Source organism: Phoxinus phoxinus, assembly GCF_949152265.1.
Source record: "Phoxinus phoxinus genome assembly, chromosome: 6".
Classification (NCBI taxonomy): Eukaryota; Metazoa; Chordata; class Actinopteri; order Cypriniformes; family Leuciscidae; genus Phoxinus; species Phoxinus phoxinus.
Window position 1 is genome coordinate 34,952,522 of NC_136881.1, and position 27,878 is coordinate 34,980,399.

The window sequence follows — 27,878 nt, forward strand, 5'->3', positions numbered from 1 at the left end:
TAATCTTTGAGGGACATGTATAGGAGCTTGCAAAACATCATTTTGCAGTAACACGTTTGCCACCGGAACAGCATTTGGTATATTTTGGTATTTGTTGATGCCTCAAATTCAATTTGTCACACCCTGTAATGCCCTCCTAAAAGCCACTCAAATAAGAATGAGAAATTTTCTTTGTGAAATGTATAATAAAATAAAATCATTCTCCCGAAGAGTACGGCTATTTTAGGACAGAATATAACAGCAATTTCATCTTGAGTAAATTTCATATTCGCTACAAAGCATTTTTGGCATTGCTCATTTTTCTCATTTAAATGCCTGCTTGATTTCCACTGCCTTGGAGGAATTACCCACATGACATGTTGGCACCGGCACCACAAGATCCACAACTGATTGTTAATCCTCCAATTATATTCAGGCTCTTCAATGGACTGATTTGGTTATGCTCAAGTCATCTCATTTTGTTATTTAATTTTACGTCTAGAACAGATGTAGATCAAGACTCGTGACTTAGAGTTAGACTCTAATAACTCATTACCAAAAGAAATGACTCTTGATTGATGTGACTATCTTACGCTGATAACTCAAGCAGCAACCCGGTCACACTAAATGCGTCTCTATAGCACGCAGTGTTTATCGTGCAGTTCATACGCGAAAATTCGTTTTTACGTGCATAGGATACGCATGGGTAGGTTTAGTAGTGGTGTGGGGTGCGTGTGTATTATACGTTTGGTTAGGATTAGTGGTGTGGGGTGCGTGTGTATTACACGCAATGAAGTGCATATCAAATGCATGTTAAGGTTACTGTAGATAAAAACTAATTTTCGCATATAAATTGCACGATAAACACAATGCGTGGTATAGAGACGCATTATCATGCAACCAGGCTGCAAGCAGAGAAATGTCTTTACAGACTGGATTAAATGTACAGTATGTGGAAAAAGCTATTCTAATGATCTATGTCCTTATGTAACTGTACATCCAGTACAGGTGAGTAAAGTATCAAGTATCAGTAAAATATATAGTATAAGGCAAGTAAAGTATGTCTACTTAAGTTTGAAATCATAAAATGATGACGCGTGAACAAAAACCCCGGCAAAAATGTAATTTCAATTTATTCAGTAAAATATCGAAACGTTCGTAAATCAGGATATATTTAATTGAGAAGAAAAATGACAGAAGATATAAAGTCTTGTTTCTTGACAAATTTAAACAAATGAAGTGACTTTATGCTTAAAACAAGGTATCATTTTAAGGTATCCTTGTTACATTGTAATTATACATGAGTAATATAAATTAACTACATGCACTTACTGTAGGGTTAGAAATAGGGTTTGAGGTTAGTTGAATGAAATCATGCATCATTTACTACTATTACCACAGGAATAAAAAGTAACTCCACTATTTTCCACAGTCAGATGGAGGTATTGTAGTTGCCAACATCGAGGGCCCCAAAACAAGTGCTCCAATCTTGCTCTCATTTAATTGTAAAAAAAACAAAACATTTAAAAGACATCTAAGATCTTCTATCGGTTTCAACGTCAGATTTGGGTGTCATCTCCATAAAAATAAAAAGACAGTACTTCCATTAGGTTCAGTTTTAAGGAAGCATGGAGTAAGAAAACAAAGTTGGAGCCAAATACTGTAGTTAGTGGAGTGTCTATAGTGGACCAACGAAATAAAGTGTAACCCCATAGTCTAGTTGGCACAAGATCCCAACACACTGAGCAAAACCGTTGACTATTCAGTCAATAGAAAGTAAAAATAAACGTTACATATATACTAGGAAAATACTAAATGTATTTAAATACTAAATGAAAATACTATTTTTTAAATGTCCCTGCTTTGTTCTCTATGTTGAATATGTTCCATTGCATCCTCAAGAACACAATCAACTAGCATTAACGGATTATTAAAGCTCTACTATCCCCTCCACACTACTCATTATGGCTCTTTGTGATGTACTGCACTGACCAGCCATTCACCATTCACATTCAAGGACAATCATTCCTGGTTTGATAGAAAAAGCCGTCCCACATTACATGTTAATGTATAAGCAGACAAATGGATGTTGACTATTCTATTAGACCCAAAGCTGTTATTATGTTTACAGTAGAGCCCGTAATTACGTCCCAGACCTGGTTTTATAATGCCATTGGAATTGAGAGTAGCTATTTAATGTGAACTTGGGTTCCGCCTTCATTACTGGTTGGAAAATTAAGCACTTCGATGCGACAGAAGGAAAGGACATTTCCAATGGGTTCGTCTCTCCTCCTCTGGTGTACAAGTTTGCTATTTTGCTGAAGAAAAAGATTACCCGTTGGCATTCAAAATGGATGAACAATACAGCACAGTGTTGAGCAGATGTTGATGACATTTGCGCGTTTGTTGGTGGTAGAGATGCCGTCTAGACACAGAGTAATTAAATCTGCTGGTTCAGAACTGCTGGGAAATATGAATCCCTAAATAGGCACCCACAACTGTAGGCAAAACAAAATTGATCTGTTAGAAAAACATCCCATATTATTACATTATGATTGAGTTCCACGAAGCCACGGCTCCTGCATCTTAACAGCATCTGAGCAGAAGTCCTAGGGAGTAATTAAAGGAATCGTTTAACCAAAAATTACAATTATCCCATAATTATATTAAATATCATCCTGGCTCTTCCCAGCTTTGTAATGGCATTGAATAGTGAGTTGTATAATAATATATAACATTATTAAAGTTATATAATAATACTAGAGTTTTTGAAGCTCAAAAAAGCTCATCCATCCATCATAAAAGTAATCCATACCACGGCAGTGGGTTTATAAATCCCTTCTGAAGAGTAGAAGTCAGAGGTCACCCTTACGCAGGAACTCAACTCTCTCGTGAACGCCCGTACGGCCGTTGCCGGAAGCCAGTGGTTTTAGATCATAAAGTTTTAATTATGGATATTTTCTTACAAAATGTTGCATATCAGACATAGGATACCTGAAAATGTAAATGTATTAATAATACCTATTAAGTAAACCGAACATGTCCATTCCCGTTATATGGATTAAACTCATGGCCACGAGAAAAGGATGGCATTCCCACAACATAAGAAGTCGTGGCCATAAGAAAAAGAAAAGAAAAAAACACAGGCCACGACTTCACATCGTGTGTCCACGCCATAATGATGTCATTACCTCAACAAAATGGCCACAACATACTGTACTATCTTAGAGTTAATGTGAAATCTAAGCGAACATCCCGTCTCCGAACCGAACATCGAACGTCTCCTCCCCATACTGATCTCATGAAATGGCGTATTTGTATTCCATTCGGCGTGCTATCAAGACGCATAATCACTTTTTGGCGTGTTTTTCAATCACGGCGTAGACATATACGCGAAATCACATGCGGGGATAATGGTTCGTTTCGGCGTAGACATGCACGCGGAATCACATGCGGGGATGATGGTTCGTTTCGCTCAGAACATTTGACAGATGTTGTGGCGAATTTTGACTCCCTGCCAAATTATTATCAATTATACCTGATTCCCTAATCCTAACCGCACTTCTAATCCTAACCCCTCACCCACAACTAATCCTAAACCTACCCATACTAGGGCGTAGACATACACGCGGATAGCTCAAAATGCGTACAGATAACACGCAGTGGCGTGTATGTTTACGCAAAGTCATGATGTCATGTTGTCCTCCCGGTCACTGTAATAATATATATGACAAGATACAATTATAGATACTTACATTTTACTGAAATTAAAAAGCTTATAGAACTTCATGACTAGCATGTACTGTAGCTTAGCACACCACAGTGTTATAGTAGCTTCCCCAACACTAACTACTGAATGTGTGTTCCATCTTCATTAATGGCCATAATTAACTGACTGATAGCCACAATTAAGTATCAAATTACTCTTCGTGATAAAGACAAAAGTAAACGAGTAATAAAGGAGGTTAAAAAAAGGATGATGGAGAAAGATAGCTTGTACTGTCAAAGCAAACTCCCAAGCCTCAAGCCATAAATACAAGCCTTTTTGTCATGCCTTTGATTAAAACACTAGCAATTTATGAATCTCTTTTCATCCAGTTCATAATTCATTAGACCTCAAAGTAAAAAAAAAAAAAAAAATGCAGCCTTATCAATATTAATGATATGAATGTGTTTTGCTTTGAATGCTAACTATATCTCAAAGTGAAAACTGCATGCTGTAGCCAGTGAATCTTTAACATGCATTGATCTCATAAAAAGCTGGAGAGGTTAGTAAATACTACTAGAGGATAAATTAGCCAACAGCGCACTGAGCCAAGAAGAAGACCTGTGGAATCCTTCCAACGCGGTTAGCGGTCATAAATGAGCAGGGGGTTTGAGCTACGCACGCACATAAACATAATCACCTTGAAAACTGTTTTGACATCTTCGTAAAAGAGACATCATGAAGACTAACAATGTGTAGGTGTACCAGACGGAGGAAACGAATGCCATAAATCTTACCTTGCGCTTGTTGTTGGGGCTGACGTACAGATAGCTGAGGATGGTCTTCACGCCCACCTTTTCATTGAGTTTCTCATAAGTGGTTCCGTAATCTGTTGACCTGAAATGTAATCAGAGGCCTTGATGAGAACCTGGGGAATCAGCTGTTGTAATTAAAGACCTAGTGTGCACTTTAAACAAGGCTGAAGTGAGCATGGAGCTGGAGCTCATTCATGGAAGCAAAACACTTCTTAAGTGCCTAATTTGTTTTAAGGAAGGTAATTACAGGTTTAAGAAATGTTGCAACAATTTGTTTATGCAGTGAAGACGCTACGACGCTTTACGGTCCCTTAAGGTGCAGTCACATTAGTAAAAATTTTGCATGCTATAAATGTCCATTGTTTATTGGTAATAGCTTAGAGATGTATGAAGCATAGCTCACACATAAAGTCACTTTTAAACCAATTAGTTTTCTGTTGGCTAGCGCAGCTAATTTTGGCTAATTTTAATTAAAAGTTGAACATGACTGAAATCTGTGTGGAGAACGTTTTCGCTGATTGGAATGACTTTGAGCAACGTCGAGCAACAGTAAATGTTACCAAACCTTTAAAGACATGGATAACGCAACCCAATCTCACACGAAAAACTAAGTATTTTAAGAGATGCCGATTTCAAATGAATTTATGTGAATCGTACAAAAATGTATGTTTTTCTTTTTTTTTTGTTCACTAGTAAGGATAAAGGTCCACCTATAACCCCATCCTTAACTATAACCAGTGTTGAGAAGGTTACATTGGAAATGTAATAGGTTACAGATTACAAGTTACCCTACTTAAAATGTAACAAGTAGTGTAACTATTTCAATTACTTTACTAAACGGCCTTTAATGACAGGAGGCATCGTGCACAACAAAAACAGGCAAAGCATCAAATTAATATTATTCAACATATCCTAAAATATTCAGATGTAACCTTTGTAATTGTTAACATTTTCATAAGTAACTATAATTTCATTACACGTTTTTTTTCTCAGTAACTGTAACTGATTACAGGATTTAAGTAAGGTTAACATTTAGGTTACCGTGATTTTGCCAAGACAGACATGTTCATGGATCAACATCTTTTGTTGATCCTGGAACAACATTCCTATCTAAAAACATAGTCCTAGCCATCCTATCCCATCCCATCCCTACACCTAAACCTAACCCTACCCATAACACTGTTGTAGAAGCACCTAACCCTGGTTATAAGCCTAAACCTATTAGACATTAACTCTAAACGTGTCCCTCAAATCTGATTGGCTGATTGGATTGATGTTGATCCAGGAACAATTTAGACATGTATTTCAGATTAGTTCATACATTTTCATAAACTCATAATATATTTTATCAAATCGTGTCGATAGAGAATCGTGTACTTTTCAAATGAGCAAATATTTTGATTTAGTTAAAGAGTCATTTCAATCAGTAGACCCCCTGCCACCCCATCATCCCAATGCTCATTGGCATTCACACAAAATGTCAGCTTTTAATTAAACTTACAGTATGAGGGGGAAGTTAAAGAAAAGAGACCATCAGTCAAAGCTGAGGAAAGATACACAGAGCTTTATCCAGAGAATCTGTCATCACTCAATGTGAAGTTTTAACGTTAATGAGACTTTGCTAACTGACGTTCCATTTTCAGCTTTCAATTTGAAATGAGCTCTGTTTAATAGAAAGTCAGCAGTTTCTAGCCAATACAATATCAACTTCAGCAACAAACTACAGGCCAACAGTAATGTTGATATTTGTTACTTCAATTTTTTGTCACCAGATCAATAATTGCCCATACATTGTTGCAATGGAATGAGAATAAAATCCAAGATGCAGACGAGGTCACGTTCGACAACGTTCAATAACTGGAGCATAACACAGAATGCACAAAGACAGCTGCTCAGGACCATATTAATCCAACAAATAAGACTTCACAAATGACCGTTGAAACAAAGGGAGCATTTAACGGTTGACTAATGAGCTCCAAATGCAACACAGGTGTGTGGTAACCATGGTAACGGGCTTTTGATAAACACAGAATTCCAGAGAGGATGCCCTCTGTTGACTGTTAAGGGGAACAACAGACATTTTCCTGACATCTACATAAACAAACAGAGTAATTTCAGAGGATACAGCTTTGCTGCTCTGGCACTATATGCAGCACTTCTTGGTTCTTAACTAAATACATGTCATTTTCTAGACTAGGGAAGGTCCACTGGGATGAAATTAAAGTTCTCAGCATTGTAAACAGAACAGAAACAATCATTTAGTTATTTTATCCAAGCGACTTACAGCACACTTAAGGCCCCTTTACAAGCTTTAGTGCATCACTTCAATGCAATGCACGGCCATCTCCACATGAAAAGTATTTCGGCATTTTGGATTTTGTAACTAGTCCAAGGATTTTGGCCCAATCGGAACCAAACCAGTGCAGCAGAGATTCTCTGGAGTCTGACTGTCAATAATTATAGACAATATGGTTAAAAATATATATATATATATATATATATATATATATACATATATACAGTATTCAAATATAACAATCAATTTCAATTCTGCCTGAAAGGGAGTGGGAAGAAGACAACTTATTTAATCCCACCCCAGCATCACCATTTGTAATTGATATTTAGGCTTCATATTTACTGTGCTCTCAGATTATTTACAAATAGTATATCACGGTGGCGTTACCACAATAACAATTTAGTTTTTATGACAGCAGTTGTTACCAACAATGTAATAGGAGTACAATCCAAACCATGGTTAACGGACAATATACCAACAATAGTAATAGACAATATACCAACAATGGTAATAGACAATATACCAACAATGGTAATAGACAATACCAACAATGTTAATAGACAATATACCAACAATGGTAATAGACAATATACCAACAATAGTAATAGACAATATACCAACAATGGTAATAGACAATATACCAACAATGGTAATAGACAATATACCAACGACGGTAAGAGACACTGAGCACATGTTAACACTATGAGACAGATAACAACAATGTAATAGAAATAAACAATGCCAACAAATGTAATGGACAATATACCAACAATGGTAATAGACAATATACCAACAATGGTAATAGACAATATACCAACAATGGTAAGGAAACACTGAGCACATGTTCACACTATGAGACAGAATACAACAGCAATCTTAATTAAAGACCCTCATCTCTATATTTTAATCAGACCCAATGTTTATATAACCGTTTGAATTGATGAATAGTTAGACATTGCTTTAGTAGCAAGTCCAGTTTGTTCCAGAGTTTCACTCCACATACAGACACACAGTGACATTTACGTGTGGTTTGGGCTCTCGGTATTGAAAAATGTCCAAAACCTCTCAAATTATGAGTTTGCACTGGAGTTTTAAAAAAACATTGTAAGTTAGGGGGTAATAATTTGTTAAATGCTTTGTATAAGACTATTGATGTATTATATTGTACAAGATCATTACATTTTAGTAACTTTGACTGCGTAAACAGATTGTGAGTATGTTCTATAAAACCAACCTTGTGAATGATTCTCACAGCTCTTTATTATAAAAAAAAAGTTACATTTCAATTCACTGTCTCTAAGGGCCAAGAAGTTTGAAGTGAGAGGAGCCACCTTAACTTAAATGGCTATTACTCGAGAATGGAATTAGATATTTCAACGCTATCTCACGAACAATTCGCACGAGTGAGTAAAATGTGACTGATTCGTACGAATTCGTACGACCTTACTCTTACGAATTCATACGATTTGTCTAGACCCCAGTGGCGGTTAGGTTTAGGGGCGGGGTCAGAGGTAGGTCATTCGTACGAATTGTGCAACTCGCAAAATATGTACGATTTAGCAAATATCTTACAAATTCATACGAGTGAGGTCGTATGAATTTGTACGAATTAGCCACCTTGTAAAATTCGTACGAATTGTCGTGAGATCGGTTTGGATATTTTCACCAAACTCAGCACACATATGCAAGTGCTTATTCTGGGGTCGTGTGAAAAAGTACGCAGCGACTAGTCACTTAGTGGCGCTATAACATGGATAAAACATACACATGGCTATAACTACGCAACACTAAGTCTGATTGACTTGGAAATTGGCATGCAGTGTCTTTGTCCAAGGTGCCAAGACTGGCTTTGAGGACTTTCGCCTATCTTGAAAAACGCGGCCGGCGGCGGCGGCCAATGAAGCTTGAGCAGCATTCAGACAAGGTTAACGGAGGCCGATCGGAACGAAACTCGCTGGGCCTGTTTGACTCACCGCCTTAGAGGCCTGTGACAAATTCAAAAGAAAACGGCCCCCGGGGGTGCCTTCGCTTTTTTTTTTCACTTGCGTAAATGATTGTACACCGTGCACCGATTTTTCGCACATGCCCACGAAATTCATACCACATGGTAGAACTCCTCATTCGGAGCAACTTTGCCACTAGGACCGCCGCTGTCAATCAAATCATTTGTTAAATATTGGACATTATTAAAAAAAAAAAATACTTTATTTGCAAACTAGTCCTAGGTTTTTGGCTCAACCTCGATAACACCCCTGTGGCACAATTCTCATGAATCTCAGGGTCAATTATATATATATATATTATATATAGATATATTAAAATCAAATCAAAAGCAGTTGCCACGATTATGCTATTCTAAGTGTTTCAAGACTGTCAGTCACAAGTTAGTAAACTGAGGCTTTTTTTTGTGCCAGAATAATGTGTGACGACCTTCAGAAGCCCAGAGACATTATGCCGCATCATTAAGCGGTTATTGAAATATAAAGCATTTTCCATTCAATTGTTTTAGCCTAGAGGTATACACACACACACACACACACACACACATAATGACATACAGAAAGAGAAAGAAGGAAAGCTATCCAACATTGTTTACATTTTCTGTGAAATGAAATGTTGAATATTGGAAGCATTTGAAAATAGGCGTGGTGAAGATGTGGCGAGTTTTATAAAATATTCATACGTTCATCTGTGTGCTAATGTGAAACTTGTGTTCGGTTGAGACTTGACATTTTTTAAACATGTTTTTTTTCGGGGTAGAACTGCCATTTCAAATCTTTTCTAGAAGAGCAAAGTCTTGCCAACTCACACAGAAATGACGCAAAGACACATAACATCAGAGAATCAAAATATCCGCTACCACTTAAAAGAATGCAATCAAGCGTACACCGGAAAAATAAAAAAACATGTTTGGATGTTAAAGTTTCACAAACCTCATTTGACTTGCAGTTTGATAAGACGAGAGAACTCCAGTGCCATTCTTACATCTTTCAAAACACTTGGAACTTCATCTTTTTATAACAGGCTTTTACTTGTTTTTGCCTGCTTCCGTTCCAGAATTCAAGCCTGAAGCTGTGGAACAGCTCACCCCTACATGCATGTCTAATACATTGCATGTGAAAAATACAAATATATTAATATATCAATATATTTATAAGTCATATATTTTCATAATCGTTGGAAGGCAATATAAATAAAAAAACTAAACTAAAACACAGCCCTAAATCATTCTCGAGAGCAAGGGGGCCCCCTGGTGGTTTGGGGGCCCTACGCAACTTGCATACTTTGCTTATAGGGAAGACCGGCACTGAAGTAACTATTAATTCAGGTATTACAGTAATACATTATTATTTATGTACCCCTATTCGCTCCGTGCACAAAATGGCGACCGTTGACGTTCGAACCCTGAGTGTGCGGGCCAGTACTTCCGGTGATCTGACAGCGAGAGCGGGAGACAGTGAGCAAGAGACAACAGCGACCGAGTTCCATTACCAGAGAGATCATTTTTCACAATGAGTGTTTTTAGGATTCAAGAGAGGCGACTTGCCTTTCGGAGGGTGACAGCCTCAGCACTTCATTGTTGTGTGCCGTTATATGTACCGTTTCGTCACGTTACAACAAAGTCAGCATTCATGCATTCCCCGTTGATGCTGCGGTACGGGCTGAGTGGATCCAGAAGATCCAGAGGGATGACTTCCACCCGACCACATTTTTAAATGCATATAATTTTCGGTGTATTTCACCTGTGAGTTGCTATGCTTTCTATTACTGCATTTATTTTGTGCAAGTGAGATGAGTAAAGAGCATCCGTTTCATAAATCATTATCTGTCCGGTGTTTATAAGCAGCGCATACAGTATATTTTACTACATGTAAAATATACACAAACTTATAGTAAATTTGTGTGGTAACGTTACCTACAGTTAAAAATGTAAATGTAAAATATGTGATGATAATATTGATCGAGCAATTGAAGTACCGGTAAGTGAAAACATATGCGCAGAATTGTATTTATGGAAATAAATTGTAGCCTATCACAGGGCAAACGTGTGAATGTTCACGGGGTATTTTATTTAACAACTCTAATCGTAGTTGTAACTATATTTACAGTTGGCATAATTGTCATTGCAACATGAGTTCAGTACAATCTTCTGTTCGTGAACAGTTGTATTTCATTCATTTATCCGACTATGCATCCGTGCATTTAATTGCCATTGGCTCGTGTGATAGTAATATGGATCTTGGTAGTATTTTAAGTTATATAATTGATTCTATAAACAACTATAAGAGATCATTTTCGGCTTTCTCCGGCTCCCTGCACCGGACGTAATGCGAGACCGGAAGTGTCTAACCGCACACTTGCTGTTCGGAAATCAAACATGGCGGCCACGTGCAACTAGTCATTATAAAGTCTTACTGATTCTCCGAATATTCATTCTAATAAACATTATGATTATAAATTCAGTACAGGATTTCACTACCTGAAGCCTTCCACTCTCCACATGTCACTGAAGACTCAAATAAATAATTTAAACAGCTTTACAGCTAAAATAAGAGGCTTTATAAAAATTATAAGCATCACATTTCTGCTTTATATTCCTTAAAAAATTGGTCCCATTCACTTTCCCTATGTATATATGCATGTGTGCTCTTGTTTATGTGATTTGTATAATGGACACAAATTTGTATAATGACATGTGTATTACACTGGTATTACAACTTAAACGTGGTTTATGAGGACATTTCATGAGTCATAAGGGCAGTGTAAGGGGATAGAACATATAGTTTGTACAGTATAAAAACCATTACGCCTATGGAATGTCCTCACAAGTATAGCAAAACAAACTGTGTGCGTGCGTGCGTGCGTGCGTGCGTGCGTGCGTGCGTGCGCTTGCGTGCGTGCATGCGCTTGCGTGCGTGCGTGTAAACTGATCGATTAATTCTTTTGAAAAAGCATTTTGACTTCTTGACTTCAACAAAACCAGACGTTAACACACAAAGCACTTTTTTAGGTTTTCTGACAAAAACCCATTTACAACGTAATTTTTCTGAACAAATGAAATACATTTTCAATGAAAAAATGAAGAAGTTAATAATCCTGTTATTTCCTTTTCCCACACACTGGCAGAGACTGCAAACCACTGAAGCGAGTACACAAGGCTGAATAAACTGTGTGTATGTGCATAAATCAAACCTTCTTACAGTCTCAAAATACAGTTAATAACCAGCACCTCAATGAGAGAAGCTATCGCGATGCAGCTCTTTTCAAAACCAACAATATCACAAATTAAGAACTTGCAGAAGCTCACTCTTTGTAAATGTTTAAGGGTACTTAAGGCTGGTATTTTTATAATAATATTCAATTGATTACACAAAGACTCTCCTGGTTCCACAAATATAGCAATGCAAGCTTTAGTGCAAGTTCTACCAGGAAGACTCTAATGCCACGTCATTTATTCATATTAATAGGTCTGGCCAATCACAGCTTGACACCTGGAGTACACTGTATAAGCAATGAACTCTGTTTCACATTAGCAGTTGATGACGCTAGATTCCCCAGGATTCGGACTAAGGACAAGGCCTACGCCAAATCATTTTTCTCTACAGCTAAACACGAACCATTGTACCGTCTCTTAATACTTTATGGATAAATACCATGCAAACGTTCACCTGCCCTAACTTTGCTGACCATACGCTTACAGTGTTTTTCTATATACACTTACACTATACATACTATGCTACTCCAAAAAAATGTGTTCAGTAACTACTGTATAGGAAGTGTCTCTGTACTTTATACAGTTCCTTCCCATGAAAGCGTAATTATCTGCCACGGAAGGCATTTGACTACATTCATTAAAGCACTCCTGAATTTATCTATCCGGGTGAGTTGGAAATAATTGTCTTGAAATATGCAAATATCTTGAGGGAACACCATAGGATGCACCTGGCCTGTTAAATGGCCTTGGTTATTATATTACCATCTATTAGACCTGATAACTCCCATGAGACACTCTTACACTTATACTGCACTGTACAGTACTGTACTTACACATGGACACTGTACACTTATATGATGACTCATTTGAGGCAGAATGCACATCAAATTCATCAGGATATTTAAAGGTTGAGCAATTCAAAATCACATGAAATCATGCATCATTATGGAGTTTATGAAACAACGTCTGTTTTTAATGATCGCATTGTAGACATTTAAATAATTCGTTTGTAGGCAAGACTTTAAATTTTTGTGCTGTACAGAAAAGGACAAATGAAAACTGTGACAACTCACCCCATTTCCCCCTACATTGCAGTGATTTATCAATATATCAATAATTTACACTGCTCAAAACTGTAGGGTCAGTAAGAATTAGTCTCTTCTGTTCACCAAGGCTTTATTTATTTGATTAAAAATACAGTAGAAACGGTAATATTGCAAAAATATGACTACAGTTTAAACTAACTGCTTTTTAAAATACATCATTTAAAATGTTATTTATAATATCAAAGCGGAGTATTCAGCAAGAAACTTTTCTTATTATCAATGTTGAAAACCGTTCAGTGCAGCTCAGTATTTTTGTGGAAACCCTGATACATTTTTCTTTGATAAATAGAAATAACAGCATTTATTTTAAAAATGTTTTATTTAACAATTTAAAGGTCTTTACCAACACGTTTGATCAATTTAATGCATTCTTTAAAAAAAGGAACCGACCGCAAACTTTTGAATATTTCGTCAATATTTATAGTACTTGTGTTGACATAAGGGTGTTGAAAAATAACCCATTTTTTCATTACACCTACAACATGATTAACTGCACACACAGAGGACAGACATCACTGCAGAACACTCGCACACAGTCTCCCGCAAAGGATAGACATCATTTAGAAATCCAATTATCATTTCCCGTTCATCTAAAATGATTGGATAGGTAACTACACTGCATACTGCCATTTGATTAATCACCCTCTGGTTACCAGCATATTTTTATGCAGGGTCACTAACTTCATTACTGAAATGCTGGGTCAACAGCAAGGCATTGTCTGAGAAGTAAGAGATTGCTGAACATATCAGATTTCTTTCTGAGAGACCTTGTTTTATGAGCTCAGCTGGACCTTTTCCTGTCCTGCTATAATACAGAGTGTTTGGCCACTGCATTTCCGATGGAAGCTCCATCTTTCCAAGCTAAAGGGCCACACAGTCTGCTGAGCATCTCCACTCCAATCTGCTGCTGGTAGAAGCTGCCAGATCTAGTGATCAGAGGCCAGTTTTACCATTTGTTTCATGATTGTAGAGCGTTAGATTAGTGGACGTTAGATAAATAGCTCAAAATCAAAACTGAAATGAATCTAACAACATGAAGGGTGTCTATCCCTTTAAGATCCTCAACGACAGATCCATTCATGCTATTCTAATGCACATACGTTACGTTCACTCGGATCAATGAGCTGTGTGCTGCATATCTTAAAAGGGGAGAGACAATCAACGATATAGACACCATTAATCAGCTAATGTAGCTTCAACAGACTATTAATACAGAGTTGATTTAAAAGTCACAACAACGGACGTGTTTGTACTGTCACGCTGTTTAAACAGATGCAATTGCAGGGAATGCTGTGAGAACCTTTAAACCGCACTGTATTTATCGGTTTCTTTCTGATGTGTGAGGAACTACCACAGGGACATGGATTTGATCTACTGTCTTAAATAAACAAACAGTCACAAAGGTATATTATGCAACATGATTGTAATACATTTCCCCAGTAGCATGTACACAGATTGAATAATCATTCATATTCTTACCTCCATAAAGAGCTTTCCGTGACACTTCCCAGATTGAAGTCGAAGAGTTTGGTCAGCATGAGGACCACCTGTACAAGAACACAAGAAGTTGTAAAAAGTTAAATGCATATCTAGTTCAGCGCAGACTGACATGCAATCTGCAAGCAATCACATCATGACCGTATGGCACTATTTGGCCTTTGCTGGTAAGAGCCAATGAGATTGCTTGCTCAACATTTAAATAGTCTGGTTCTGAACCCCTCCACCTCCCCCAGCTCCACCTGCCTAGATCATTATTCATATATCATATCAAGTCAAAAATTAATGAATCATGATGTTCAAAAATCTATCTTAGATCCTGTAACTGGTCACCATTTAAATTAATTGTCTGCCTTAATTGTAAAGGTCCTACCATGTGACAAATTAATGAATAAAATATGACTGTAGATTATAATAGCTGCGTGCACAAAAAATAGCAAAATGCAGTTTAAAGTTGTTTTAGAGTATTAGGATGCCATAAGCATGTCAACTTCTCAAAAACATTTCATACACTCCCATATATCTGGGTTGGACGTTACTTACCAGTTAAATCAAAAAAAAAAAAATGAATTTTGGATTTTATTTTTCATGCATAAGAGCAGGGATGAGGCGGATAGAGAGAACCCAGATGCACGCACCAGTTTATTTGAGAAACACAAACACAGATAATCCAATCCAAGACAATAATCCACACAGAAGGCAGGGGATCAACAACAGGAACACACAAACAGGAGCAATGACCAACAAAAAACAACTGAAGCAGAGGTTTAAATATACAGGTTAACAAGGGGCTGATGAGGAACAGGTGATGGTGATTTGTTGTCATGGGAACTAATGAGGGTAACTATGGCGGCAAACAAGGTAGGAACAAACACAGGAAGTGAAGACAGAAACAATGGGAACTGAGAATACACTTCCACATAAAAGTTATTACTGAACACAAGACACAGCACGGGGATTGTGACAAAATCGACTCTTAGCAGAAAAGTCCTCATCAAATCTGAATCAGAATCATTATTGAATCACCCATTATATAAAGTGCTCAATAAATCAACCCATAACAACCTCAAAATTCACAAATCCTCGCATCTTGCAGCTCTTCGTCTCAGCATAAAACACCATTAAATGATGCATCAGGCTTCCTCCTTGACACCCTAATAATTCATCTCCTCATTACTTAATCATATCATGCTGAATCTAAATACAGCGCTGTAAATATCCTTTATAAGATTCTTAAGGTGCACGAGACTGTGCTAACTAGGTCAGTCAAATTCCTCCAGGAAAATTAGAGATGGGGAAAGAGAGCAAGGAAATTCATGCCTGGAGCGGAAAAAAAAAGTAGACTCATAAACTTACAATCTATTTATGCTCCGAGAGTGAATTCATACCTGTATAAACCTCAAAGCCTTTTGAAGGAACGCTGATCATTATGGGGGAAGAGTTCATCGATTCTCTCAGAACTTGGTTACAATAACAAGGGTGGGAAAAAAATATATTAACTCTTTGAAAAGCCCTTCAATCATAGGGTAGAGCACATTACGATTCAAGATATCATGTTAATATTGAAGCATCTGTACTAGAAATGATGTCATAGCATGTCATTAATTTACAAGGACAGTCATCCAAATCATTTCAGGAAGAAAACAATGAAATCAGCCATAACGGCATTCTACGTGTGACAAAAAGAGAAAAGGGAGAATAACCATTCAAACAGAAGGGTACTCTGGGAAAGAAATGGAACGATGAAATTCTTCTTTAGCTCAAAGAATACTGCAAGTCTCCATGTAAAACAGGCTTTAGTCCACCAGACAACACCTTTAACGCTATAGTCAATTCGTTCAGCAATATTGGGAACAGCCTGAACTGCCGAGATCTCTTGTAGAAGCCTATTTGAAAAGCTGCCCTGACATTTACATGCAGTTCAGTAACTGGGAGCAAAGCACCAGTGCACTGCTCAACCACGGGAACAGCTCTGTATAATACGAAGACAGACAAAAAAGATTTCTGGAGTTTGTCAAAAGAGCATACAGCGGCTGCAAAAAGTATTTTGACACTTAAAGGCATAGTTCACCCAAAATGTTTGATTTTGTCATCATTTACACACCCTCAAGTTATTCCAGACATGTACAGTATGAGTTTCTTTCTTCTGTTGAACTCAAAAGATGATATTTTAACGAATGTTGGTACAAACCGTTGACAGTAGCCATTGACTTCCACAGTAGGAAAAAAATACTATGTAAGTCAATGGCTCCCGTCAACTGTCTGGTTACCAATATCCTTTAAAGGGATAGTTCACTTTGAAATTAAATTTTGGTATGTTTTAGCTTACCTCAAGGGCATCCAAGATGTAGGTGTCTTTGTTTCTGCAGTAGTTTCAATTTTTATATTTTTAGGTCAAACCGTTCTTGTCTGTCAGTCATATAATGCAGGTCTATGGTCACCACCCTAAAAGAGCATGCACAGAGTCCAAATTAAACAATTCCCCATCGTAAGTACACATGGATGGCCTAAGACACGAAACGAGCGGTTTGTGTGAGAAAACGAACAGTATTTATACTGTTTTTACCTCTTGTACACAACCACGTCCAAGTGATCTGAGGGTGCGCACGCTTCCTGGTGTGTGACGTGTGCGCCGGAAAGCGCCGGAAGTGATCTCTCGTGCGTGTACGTCACTCATTGTTTACACAGAACAGAGATTGTAGGTAAGACACACCAGGAAGCGCACGCACACTCAGATCACTTGGACGTGGTTGTGTACAAGAGGTAAAAACTACTGCGGAAACAAAGACACCTACATGTTGGATGCCCTTGAGGTAAGCTAAAACATACCAAAATTTAATTTCAAAGTGAACTATCCCTTTAAATCTTCTTTTGTGCTCAACAGAAGAAAGAAACTCATACAGGTTTGGAACCGCATTCATGTATACATTTCCAACTCCACTTGAAGGACACATGACTTCATACATCCGCTAAAAAATAATTTTCGATCCAGTTGGTTAAAAACCTTTTCAAAAACAATTAGAAAAAAAGTACTTAGACTTAAGTATTCAAAAGGTCTAAATACTCTTTTGGGAACACACTTTAATAGTGACCCAATTTCAATATATGAAAAGGGTTTGGGGTTAGATGGAAACGAGATAGCTTTTTAGAAAAAAAAACAAAGAAAGAAAAAAAAAAACATTTATACTGTATGAGTGGTGCAAGAACTCTATTCCTTCAGTGAATTACGCCGGCGATAGCATCATGCTGTGTGCTTTTCTCATCAACAGTGTGCATGCTGTTAAAAGGAAAAAAGGAACAATGGATAGTGCAATATACAGGGAAACACTGCAAGAGGACCTGCTTCAGTCTGCTGGATCATCTTACTGGGACAGTGATCTCAAACAATAAGGTAATTTAAAATGGAGAGGTTAAGAAGAAAAATATGCATACCCAGTGACACAGTGGAAGATTAATCCAATTGAAAATCAGTGGCACTGTTTATTTAAAAAAAAAACTGTTGTATAATCTTCTTCTTGTTGATGGTTGTTCATTCCTTAAATCATGACCGCCACCTACAGTACTTTAAATATAATGTATAGCCTGACTATTGCAGTTTATTTAGGTCCTCAAATTATTAGAGATCTGGTATTAAGCTTCAGCTCCTCCGTTTTCTGCTCACATCCCCATAACTCAGGCACAAGACACTCTAAACTCTGTTTCCTATATTGCTGAATTTAAGATTACAACCTCTCTTCCTTTCCTACATCTGATTTCACCTCATCAAATACACCATTAATTATCAGATTATAAAGTAGCGGACTGATCTCACTGCCCTGCAGGGTTGTAAAGTCCTCATGCCACTAGTGCTATAAGGGATGTCAGCCATTTTGCTGACTTCAATCACATGCAAGATTGCCAGGTCTGAGTAACAAAACTCGCCTATATGCCAATCTATCCCAATGTTCCTATCCCAAACATCAAAAATGTATGCCACTCAAATACATAATTTACAGTCACTATATGCCAATCATAAATACAGTCTGTTTTCATAAAGGAGCTTCCTGCCAATGCCCTTCCTCACAAAACTCATCATCTGGTAAAGTTGTATCAAAAGGAGCCCAATTGACCCTTCGCAGGGAGCTTGATTGACAGGTGATCTGACCAATCATACTTCGCCATCCGCCATTTTGTCCGGTCAAAGCAGTCAGGAGAGTTAGTAGATTAACATGGGAGGATTTGAACTTGAAAAACTGTGTGTACTGACGACTTTCCACGGTTAAAACAACATTCCTTCTTATGTTCATTCATGTTTATTTGATGCTATAAATTAACTAGAAGAGATGATCGGTTCACGAGCAGCTTTAACTGATGACTACAGCGATCTGTCACGACACATTAAAGAGCCACAAAATGGTATTTATTGTTTGAATTTATTTTAAAAAATGACCAAATTTGAAAGGTGAGACTTTGTTTAATGTTTAATTACAAAAGTAACCGAAAAGTAACCTGCTCTGTCCTGTCTGTCAGCGTGTTGTTAGTCTCCTCTCTGCTCCGTGATGTATTTTTCACTGCGTGAGAACTTGGTGTGGCGTGAGAGCGGCTTAGCTTGTCGGACGTAGCGACAGTAATTAAGGAGGCGGGACTTTGCGAACGGTCAATTCCGTGGGAAAACCGCAGACTTGGCAAACCTGATCACATGCCGTACCTCCAAAATCCCACCCTTCAAAAACTGTTAACCAATGGGATGCCATGCATTCCTGAATGCATAAAATGACTGACAGATAGAGGGCATTTCTGATTGGCTAAAAGGTGTGGGCCGCTCTCCTGGCTCTAATTAGTGTCTGTCACAGAAACGGGTGTGATTACTTTTAAGTGATCTGTGATACAATACAATAAAATAAAATAATAAAGCTTTAACCTCACAAACATTCTAGGATATAGTGCCTTTTAAAAGCAGACTTTGCGTATTTTGTATTTGTTTGCATTACAATATGTTCTAATATTAAACAACAATACATATTTTAACAAATGTATAACTTGTAATTCAGTAAAATAAGCAAGGAGATTCTGCTGGTTAATTTTGCACTCCTAATATAATACAACACAGCCATTAAAGCTGGAAAAATGACTGTAATACTGCTGATGCATGTTTCTGCGAGTAATGAGTATAAGCTGTTTACATGTTGAGCTTATTCTGATTAAGCTTCCCTCATTTACAAAGGCTTGATTCTCTGTGCATTCTGAACAGACTTATTAGACACTTCACTACAGTGCTGTTCTGAGCACCTTATTTAGTATTTTCTTAAGTTCAAGTACGCTGAATAATATGCATAAGACAAAACAACACAGGAACATAATTAGTTGAAATAACACTCAAGTACGGCTTTGAAAGGTGTAAACTAGTTGAAAGTCTTTTTTTTATCAATACGGTACATAAAAGAAGCATCGAACGGTATTGGATTCCTGTTATAGAAGAACGTTTAAAAGGATATTTCATGCAAAAATGCTCCGTAATGGTCAAATACATCCACTGCGTTTGATATCGAGCATGTTTGTTTTGTACAGCAGTGAAACAAAAACCAGTTAAACATAGTTTCACAGGCTGAACTCTCCAAATGGCTTGTGTTTTGGATGGATGGTATTGGACCATGCTCTTGTATTAGATAGGAGAAGATCATTCCAACTGAAAAATAATGTGTTAGGCTCACACAGGTGTTGTCAAACCAAGCTATCCTAGCCTCGGACACCAAAAGCAATTCGGAAACAATTTCACATGTGGGAGAGGGCTGTGAAACCTATAAGGCCATAATATTCACTATCTTAACAAATAGTGACATGCGGCCATAGCTTAGCATTGCCAGTACTAAATTGTCCAAGTCAAATTTGTTCTAGTTTATTTTCCTGCACAAAACTCGAAGTACTGTCTCTATACACCCAATTTATAACAGTCACAGCCCTTGGCTACAACTGAGTAATGTTTGGAGGGAAGAAAGCCTATTAACTATACTGTAAAAAAACAATCTACAGGCCTATTCAGACGGGATTAGTTTTACATCCTCTGTGATTTTAATCCTGTCCGAACTGGCCATGTCAGTGATTATTCTTAGACTTTTTTTCCAGAGAAGAATTACACTGTCTTTTACCTATTATAAAATGCCCTGAAAAAAATACCCACAGGTGAAAGTAGTCCTATGTGAATTGACTTGCTGGTAAAAAAAATCCTTTGAATTGACTCTCGGCAGTCCATGTCCATTCTGCAGGCTGTAGATCAAGCACTCCAAGTGTCTCAGTAGACTTGACCAATAAAAACACACAAAAACTGAAAATACGTAGGATACAACTTCTTAGACGTGCTCGCTGTTGTGTATGGATTTGTGGACATTTTCCTTAATTCTGACAAGTTTATGAAGTGCAGTTGCGCTTTGGGCGACCCAAGTTCAAGTTCTGGCTCATGGACCTTTCCCGATCCTCCCTCTCTCTCTCTCTCTCTCTCTCTCTCTCTCTCTCTCTCTCTCTCTCTCTCTCTCTCTCTCTCTCTCTCTCTCTCTCTCTCTCTCTCTCTCTCTCTCTCTCTCTCTCTCTCTCTCTCTCTCTCTCTCTCTCTCTCTCTGTCTCTCTCTCTGTCTCTCTCTCTCTCTCTCTCTCTTCGCCTCCTGTAAGTCCATCATATCTGTCACGTTTGTCTTTGGACATTTGTTACACTTCCTGTCTTATGTGCCATAGGCTGTGTTCCAGACTGGCCCACCTATACACTCATTCACTATTCCCTAAAATATAGTCCACTTGCCGGAAGGGCTGCTGCTTTTGCATAGTTTGCGCTTGCTGTTTTTTTGTTGAAAACGCTATGCCAAAATTCCCTGGGTGGATTTTTGGTAGATTTTGGGAATGTGGATCCGTTCACACAACAGTTAGATTGCCCACAACCCACTGTGCTTTGAAGGATTCGGCTCAGATGTGCTTGAGAGCAACCTTTAAAGTGGGCATGGAACAGAAGCTGCGATAGTCTCTTTCTAGTATAAAATAGTAGGGCGGGACTTGATTTTGTCCTTGGGGAATTGATTGAATGGTTGTGGTTTGCAATTGGTCGATTTCATGTGAGTGACAGGTTGTCCCGCCCCCACGCCAGTAAACACGTCATCAGACTTTTTATCCAACGGCCTGAGTTTGAAAAAGTCCGTTTTTTGAAGAAACTTCAAAATAGCTGATATTGCCGTTGTTTCGCAGATCTCAAATGCACAATGCATCATTTTCAGTGGCGTATTGACTGCCTTTAGGTTGTGTCGGTGTGTAAGGTCAATTACTCATCCCTGGACAGCGTCTTTTACAGCAGCGCGGTAAACATTAGCCGAAGGACGGCGAGCCCTTCTGTCTCTTACATATGGGGAGTGTTGTAGGTGGCCTTGCTACTGCCAGATGAACTCCTACCGCAGTGTGCATATGTCGTATTACAAAGCTTGCCAATTCAACCTATCACCGTCACTCAGTGCCAGTCCATTAGATTCACACTTCATAAACATATGGATTGCATGCTATAAAGATACCACATGTACTGTATGTAGCAAAGATGTCTGTAAAGTAGCGCACTGTGTCATCTGTAAATAAATAGGTCTATCTATACAGTATGTGTCAATGTTATTTTAGTATTATTTCTGTACTATTGGAATATTTATAAATTATGTATCTATTATTTGTACAAAACAATAGTAGATTTAACATCAAAATTTGACATCTAATGTTAAAATTTATGTTTTTGATGTAACCTTCTCCCTTTAGTCAGCTTAAGATTAATTTATGCGATTGTATATTGTTTATTTGATCAGTAGTGCTGTAGTACAGTAATAATTACACTGTTGAAGATGTAATTAGTAGCTATTAATACATTTTAGAGTAACTTTATTATGTTTTATTATGTATATGTATGACTGTATGACATCACTGTACTACTGACATCATCAGTATGACTGACTTTTCAGACTGTTTTTTTTTGCGACTTTTTCTCTTGAGAAAAAAAAAGTGCATAGTGACAAATCTTGCGACTTTTTGGACTCTTGGTTAACATGTAGTTAGTTATTATATCATACTCGTTCCAATGTCATGCAAATGAGAATGGTTTAAATTGGACATTCAGCTAAATGATATTAAAATACAATATGTGAGCATGAATTAGAGAAAACAGAGGCGTTTTCAGAGAAGTGCAGACAATTGGCGAATGACGTCGTCTAGGTCTATAGTTCACCTACAAATTATAAATCTGCCATTTACTCATAATCATCACATCATTCCAGAACTGTACGACTCTCTACCCCCCCCCCCCCCCCCCCCCTCTGTGAAACACAAATAAATAAAAAATGTCAGTGTTTTTTGTTGTCCATACAATGTAAGTCAATGGGGTCCAATGTCTTCTTTTGTGATCCGCAGGAGAAAGTAAGTTCTACGGCTTAGGAATGAGTAACATTGATGCTGTATTAGTCATCCGAGTGTATTATTTGCACTCATAGCTGCCAGCTTGGATCTCTTACTCTCACTTTCTGGCGCTTGTCCTTGGCTTAAAAAAACCAAGGACTAAAGTTCCACAGCAAATCTCACACATACAGAGGCACAAATAAACAGCGCTCACAATCTCCTGTGGCTCTGGAGGTCACTGAGTGAACACACAGAGAATACTGAACTCAGCAACCAACAGACTGCAAGACAAGCTGTCTGTACAGATTGAAGTATTTTCCTAATGCCAAGGTATACAACACATATATAGGGCATAACATACATATACCGTATGAGTGCAGTATGTGTTTCTACTCAGCGAATAAGTAAGAGCTGTTTGTGTGTAATGTTGTTACCCTGGCTGGGGAATCACCTGGAGGAACAGCGTGATGGGAAAAGGAGAGGGAGATGTTGCATTGTCTGATGGTAGCGGGTAGAATCAATCCCAAGCAGCGCTTGGGAAAACATTGTGGTGGAAAGGGCTATTGGCTAAATATGCTCAAAGGCAATGCATTGTGGGTAAGATTTGCAAAATTGTTCATGGCGGAAACGCATGATGGATTCCACTGCCACTCCTTTCGAAGAAACAAGGTGGAGTCCTATAACAGGCATTGATCAGTTATTGATCAACTGATTATTATTCAACTATTATTTTATGGTTGATGGATTTTATGTATTATTTATGCTGTGATTAGCCACGTATAACTTTCTATTCATCAAAACAATCTGAAAAGAGTTCTGCTTTCTATTTTTGCTATATAAGTAATTAGTACCAAAATTCTATTTCTTTATCACCACTGAAATTCCATGTCAAAAACTGAAGGGAAAAGATTTAATCTTCCCACATAACTTGTCAAGTGTGCTCTATCTCACTTTACAGTCTACAGACAATTCAAAGACACAAACTGTGAGGAGATAAAAACACAGGGTTGCTGCTTTATGTACATTCAAAAAGGAAACCGCCATCGACTTCCTCAACATAAAACCTGCGCATATATCATTAGCAGATAAAAACACATCGTTCATGCTAAATTAAGCTCCCGGTACACGCTTGTTGCTTTCACTTTTTTTTTCATCCATGTTCTGTTTTTCGAAGTGACAAAGAGTGTCTTAGAGTTTTTAAGCAGACAGTTGTCATATTGTCAGACAGCGAGTTTGTCTTTATTAGCGTGTAGTCAACAGATGACAGCATATGCAAATGACAACATACACATCAGCGAGATGTAAAAATTTTACAATCCGATGTTAACAAGACACCCTTGTAATTTTTTGACAGAAAACTGTCCAGTAATTAGTGGTGGAGCATGAGAATAAATAAAGCAAAGGTGTCTGCGTTTATTATGTTATATTGATTAAATTGAGATATTTTTTATCTCCCAGGGATGATTGCTCTCAAAAAAAAATAATAATAATACTCTAATATTATATATGTATATAGCCTGAAATAGTATTTCCGTACTTCAATAATCTTTCTTTTACTTACTACTATATATATACAGCATGTTATTAATTCCAGATTTGTGTCAATCACAGTATTTAGAAACCAGAATATTGGCTTAATCCAATTAGCACAATTACACAACGCACGCATAATCAAATCTTCATTAATCTGAATATTGTTGTGCATATAAACACAATCAAAGAGCTGTGCATGCAGCTCTCACTTTAAACCTGAAAGCCCTCATGACCTGAGCTAACATCAACATACCCGCTCTGAAACCCGGCCCTCGGCCCAAAACCGCAACCCAAGATGAAAATACAGGCCTGGCCAAATCATTAGCTAATGCCTTTGTGTATGGCAGTGTGACTCACAAGTTGTGATGAATTATGAAGAGCGCCATCGTAACAGATTAATTACGTCCAGCAAAGTCTGAATGCCTTTTTCCAGGGCTGGCACTTTGAGATGCCAAAGAGAGATGTCAGTATCTCATAAAAGGCTTGCTGAACAAAATATACGAGTTTCACACGTACACAAAAATGGTGTGGAAACAATTTTCACTCAGAAATTGCTAGTAAAGCAAGAAATAAAAAGAAACATTGAAATAAACATGACATTTTGAATTTGCGTATTCCAATACTTCAATATTTGAGTATTTCAAATACTCAATAATCTTCCGTACTTCAATAATCTTTGTTTTACTTTTACTTACAACAAAAAAAAAGATTTTTTTTACAGTTTTATTTTTCAGTTTAACTATCTATACATCCTATAAACAAGAACAACTTTGATATAGAAGTGTTTTTTTTCTATCTATTTGCTAACAAGAAGAGAAAAATAAACATGCATTAAATAAAATTGATCAAAAGTGACCTTCATAACGTTACACAAGTTTTCGATTTCAAGTAAATGCTGTTCTTTTGAACATTTTATTGGTCAAATGCATCTCAGTTTCCACAAAAGTATGAAGCAGCACTGTTTTCAACATTGCTAATAATCAGAAATGTTTCTTGAGCATCAAATCATCATATCAGAATGATTTCTGAATCATGTGACAGTGACACTAGACTGGAGTAATGATGCTGAAAATTCAGCTTTGCATTACATGTATAAATTACATTTTTAAATATATTTAAATATGAACCTGTTATTTTAATAGGAATTAATATTTCACAATATTACAGTTTTACTGCATTTTTGATCAAATAAATGCAGCCTTAGTAATAAGCAAAAGAGACTTCCTTCAAATCAGAAAACTCAAAAAAAGCTTACTGACCCCAAACTTATTCTCTGAAAATCATGTTTTTCGTTCACTTCTGTCAAGATACTTTTACTGGAACGAAAAGCAAAATGTTTTTTCTAATTATTTATTTCTATTTTTACCCTTATGAAGCTTTCTTTTTCTTCCATAGTGTGTTTGTTTGTTTTCAACTGCTCTTTCCCCCCTTTTCAATTGTTTGACTAAAATGTCATATCTGCCAGAAAAGAAAGTCTTTTTTCTTTTATTAAACCCTAACCAGCTCCTAATTTCCTGATAGAAGCTAAAAATGAATAGTTACTTTACCGTTGCGACTTGTTTCCCAAGAGCATTATAACCTTGTTATACTTCCATTTCGTCTTTCAGAAAAGCCCAATAACTTTTTTTTTCCCATGATACCTTTTTAACAAACACCCATGTTGCTTTCAGCTCCATAATTAAATAACAAATGGCACACTTTTAGTGACATTATGGGAAACATTATGTAGAAATCTGGGACCAGTTCCGGAAGATAAATCCTAACCATGAGCATAAAATGTTCATTCCCAAAAGTGCAGTCAGCTTCTCTTGAGTCTTCGCGGAATACTGATTTTTCCCTTTGCACTTCACCCTGCGTTCTGTTGCAGGACACTATGCATAAATCAATATCCCTCTCAGACATGAGAATAGTTTTAAACAAGGGCCTTGATGAGCAATTTTGAGCGCAAAGCGCTGCCTCTTCTTACGGATGACATGATGGAACACGCTGACGCTCTTTACACGGATTGACAAGAGAGAGAGACACTTGACACAGACAGATGCTTCTTGAGAAAGTCCAGAAAACCACTGGCGTTTCCACTTATCCTCCTCCCTGTTTCTCTAGCAGTGTTTTCTTCTTCATCTAGTTTAAAAATATCACAAATTATAATCTTTTAGTGAATTATGAACACAATAAAACCACTATCAGGAAAGTAAATTATACAGTTCAAGAAGGTTAAAAAGAGCATCTGTACTGCCAAAAAAGATTTTCTTTTTGTTCTTTTTTGTTTTCCAGAAAAAATATATTTAAAGTGCTGTCTGTCATTAATTAATTAATCAATTCATTCATCCATTCATTCAGTCAGTCAGTCATTTATTCATTCATTCATCCAGTCAGTCAGTCAGTCGGTCAGTCATTCACTCATTCATTCATCCATTCAGTCAGTCAGTCAGTCAGTCAGTCAGTCAGTCACTCACTCACTCATTCATTCAGTCAGTCAGTCAGTCATTCACTCAGTCAGTCAGTCAGTCATTCATTCATTCATCCATTCATTCATTCATTCAGTCAGTCATTCACTCATTCATTCATTCATCCATTAATTCATTCATTCAGTCAGTCAGTCACTCATTCATTCATTCGTTCATTCATTTAGTCAGTCAGTCAGTCAGTCATTTATTCATTCAGTCAGTCAGTCAGTCATTCACTCATTCATTCATTCATTCATTAATTCATTCATCCATTCAGTCAGTCAGTCATTCACTCATTCAATCATTCACTCATTCATTCATTCCTCCATTCATTCAGTCAGTCAGTCAGTCATTTATTCATTCATCCATTCAGTCAGTCAGTCAGTCAGTCACTCATTCATTCATCCATTCATTCAGTCAGTCAGTCATTCATTCACTCATTCATTCATTCATCCATTCATTCAGTCAGTCACTCATTCATTCATTCGTTCAGTCAGTCAGTCAGTCAGTCAGTCAGTCAGTCAGTCAGTCAGTCATTTATTCATTCATTCATTCATTCATTCATCTATTCAGTCAGTCATTCACTCATTCATTCATTCATTCATACATTTATCCATTCAGTCAGTCAGTCATTCACTCATTCAATCATTCACTCATTCATTCATTCCTCCATTCATTCATTCAGTCAGTCAGTCAGTCAGTCAGTCATTTATTCATTCATCCATGCAGTCAGTCAGTCAGTCAGTCATTCACTCATTCATTCATCCATTCAGTCAGTCAGTCAGTCAGTCATTCATCCATTCAGTCAGTCAGTCAGTCAGTCAGTCAGTCAGTCAGTCAGTCAGTCAGTCAGTCATTCACTCTTCTCTCTTTTGGTAGTCCATCGTATCCGATGATGA

General features: G+C 37.4%; 1 protein-coding gene and 1 long non-coding RNA gene across 9 annotated transcripts in view; one reads left to right on the forward strand and one right to left on the reverse strand.

Annotated features, from left to right (window-relative positions):
* Positions 1 to 17,968, forward strand: part of LOC307000055 — a 28,083-nt gene extending 10,115 nt beyond the window's left edge. Inside the window, exon 4 of the long non-coding RNA XR_013797968.1 lies at positions 17,884 to 17,968. This is a non-coding gene — a long non-coding RNA (uncharacterized lncRNA). The remainder of the gene's footprint in view (positions 1 to 17,883) is intronic.
* Positions 1 to 27,878, reverse strand: part of sorcs1 (sortilin-related VPS10 domain containing receptor 1) — a 224,627-nt gene that overhangs the window by 66,748 nt on the left and 130,001 nt on the right. For 7 of the 8 annotated variants that reach the window (XR_013797964.1, XR_013797965.1, XR_013797966.1 and 4 more), the window contains exons 2-3: positions 14,597 to 14,664; positions 4,483 to 4,582 (exon numbers count right to left, since the gene is read on the reverse strand). Coding sequence is in view for 5 of the 8 variants with exons in the window: in XM_079615285.1 (XP_079471411.1) it covers positions 4,483 to 4,582; positions 14,597 to 14,664 (168 nt within the window). In the remaining 3 variants the exon portion in view is untranslated. Of the gene's footprint in view, positions 1 to 4,482; positions 4,583 to 14,596; positions 14,665 to 15,252; positions 15,360 to 27,878 lie in introns of those variants that run through there. The other variant, XM_079615288.1, reaches the window with a different exon arrangement.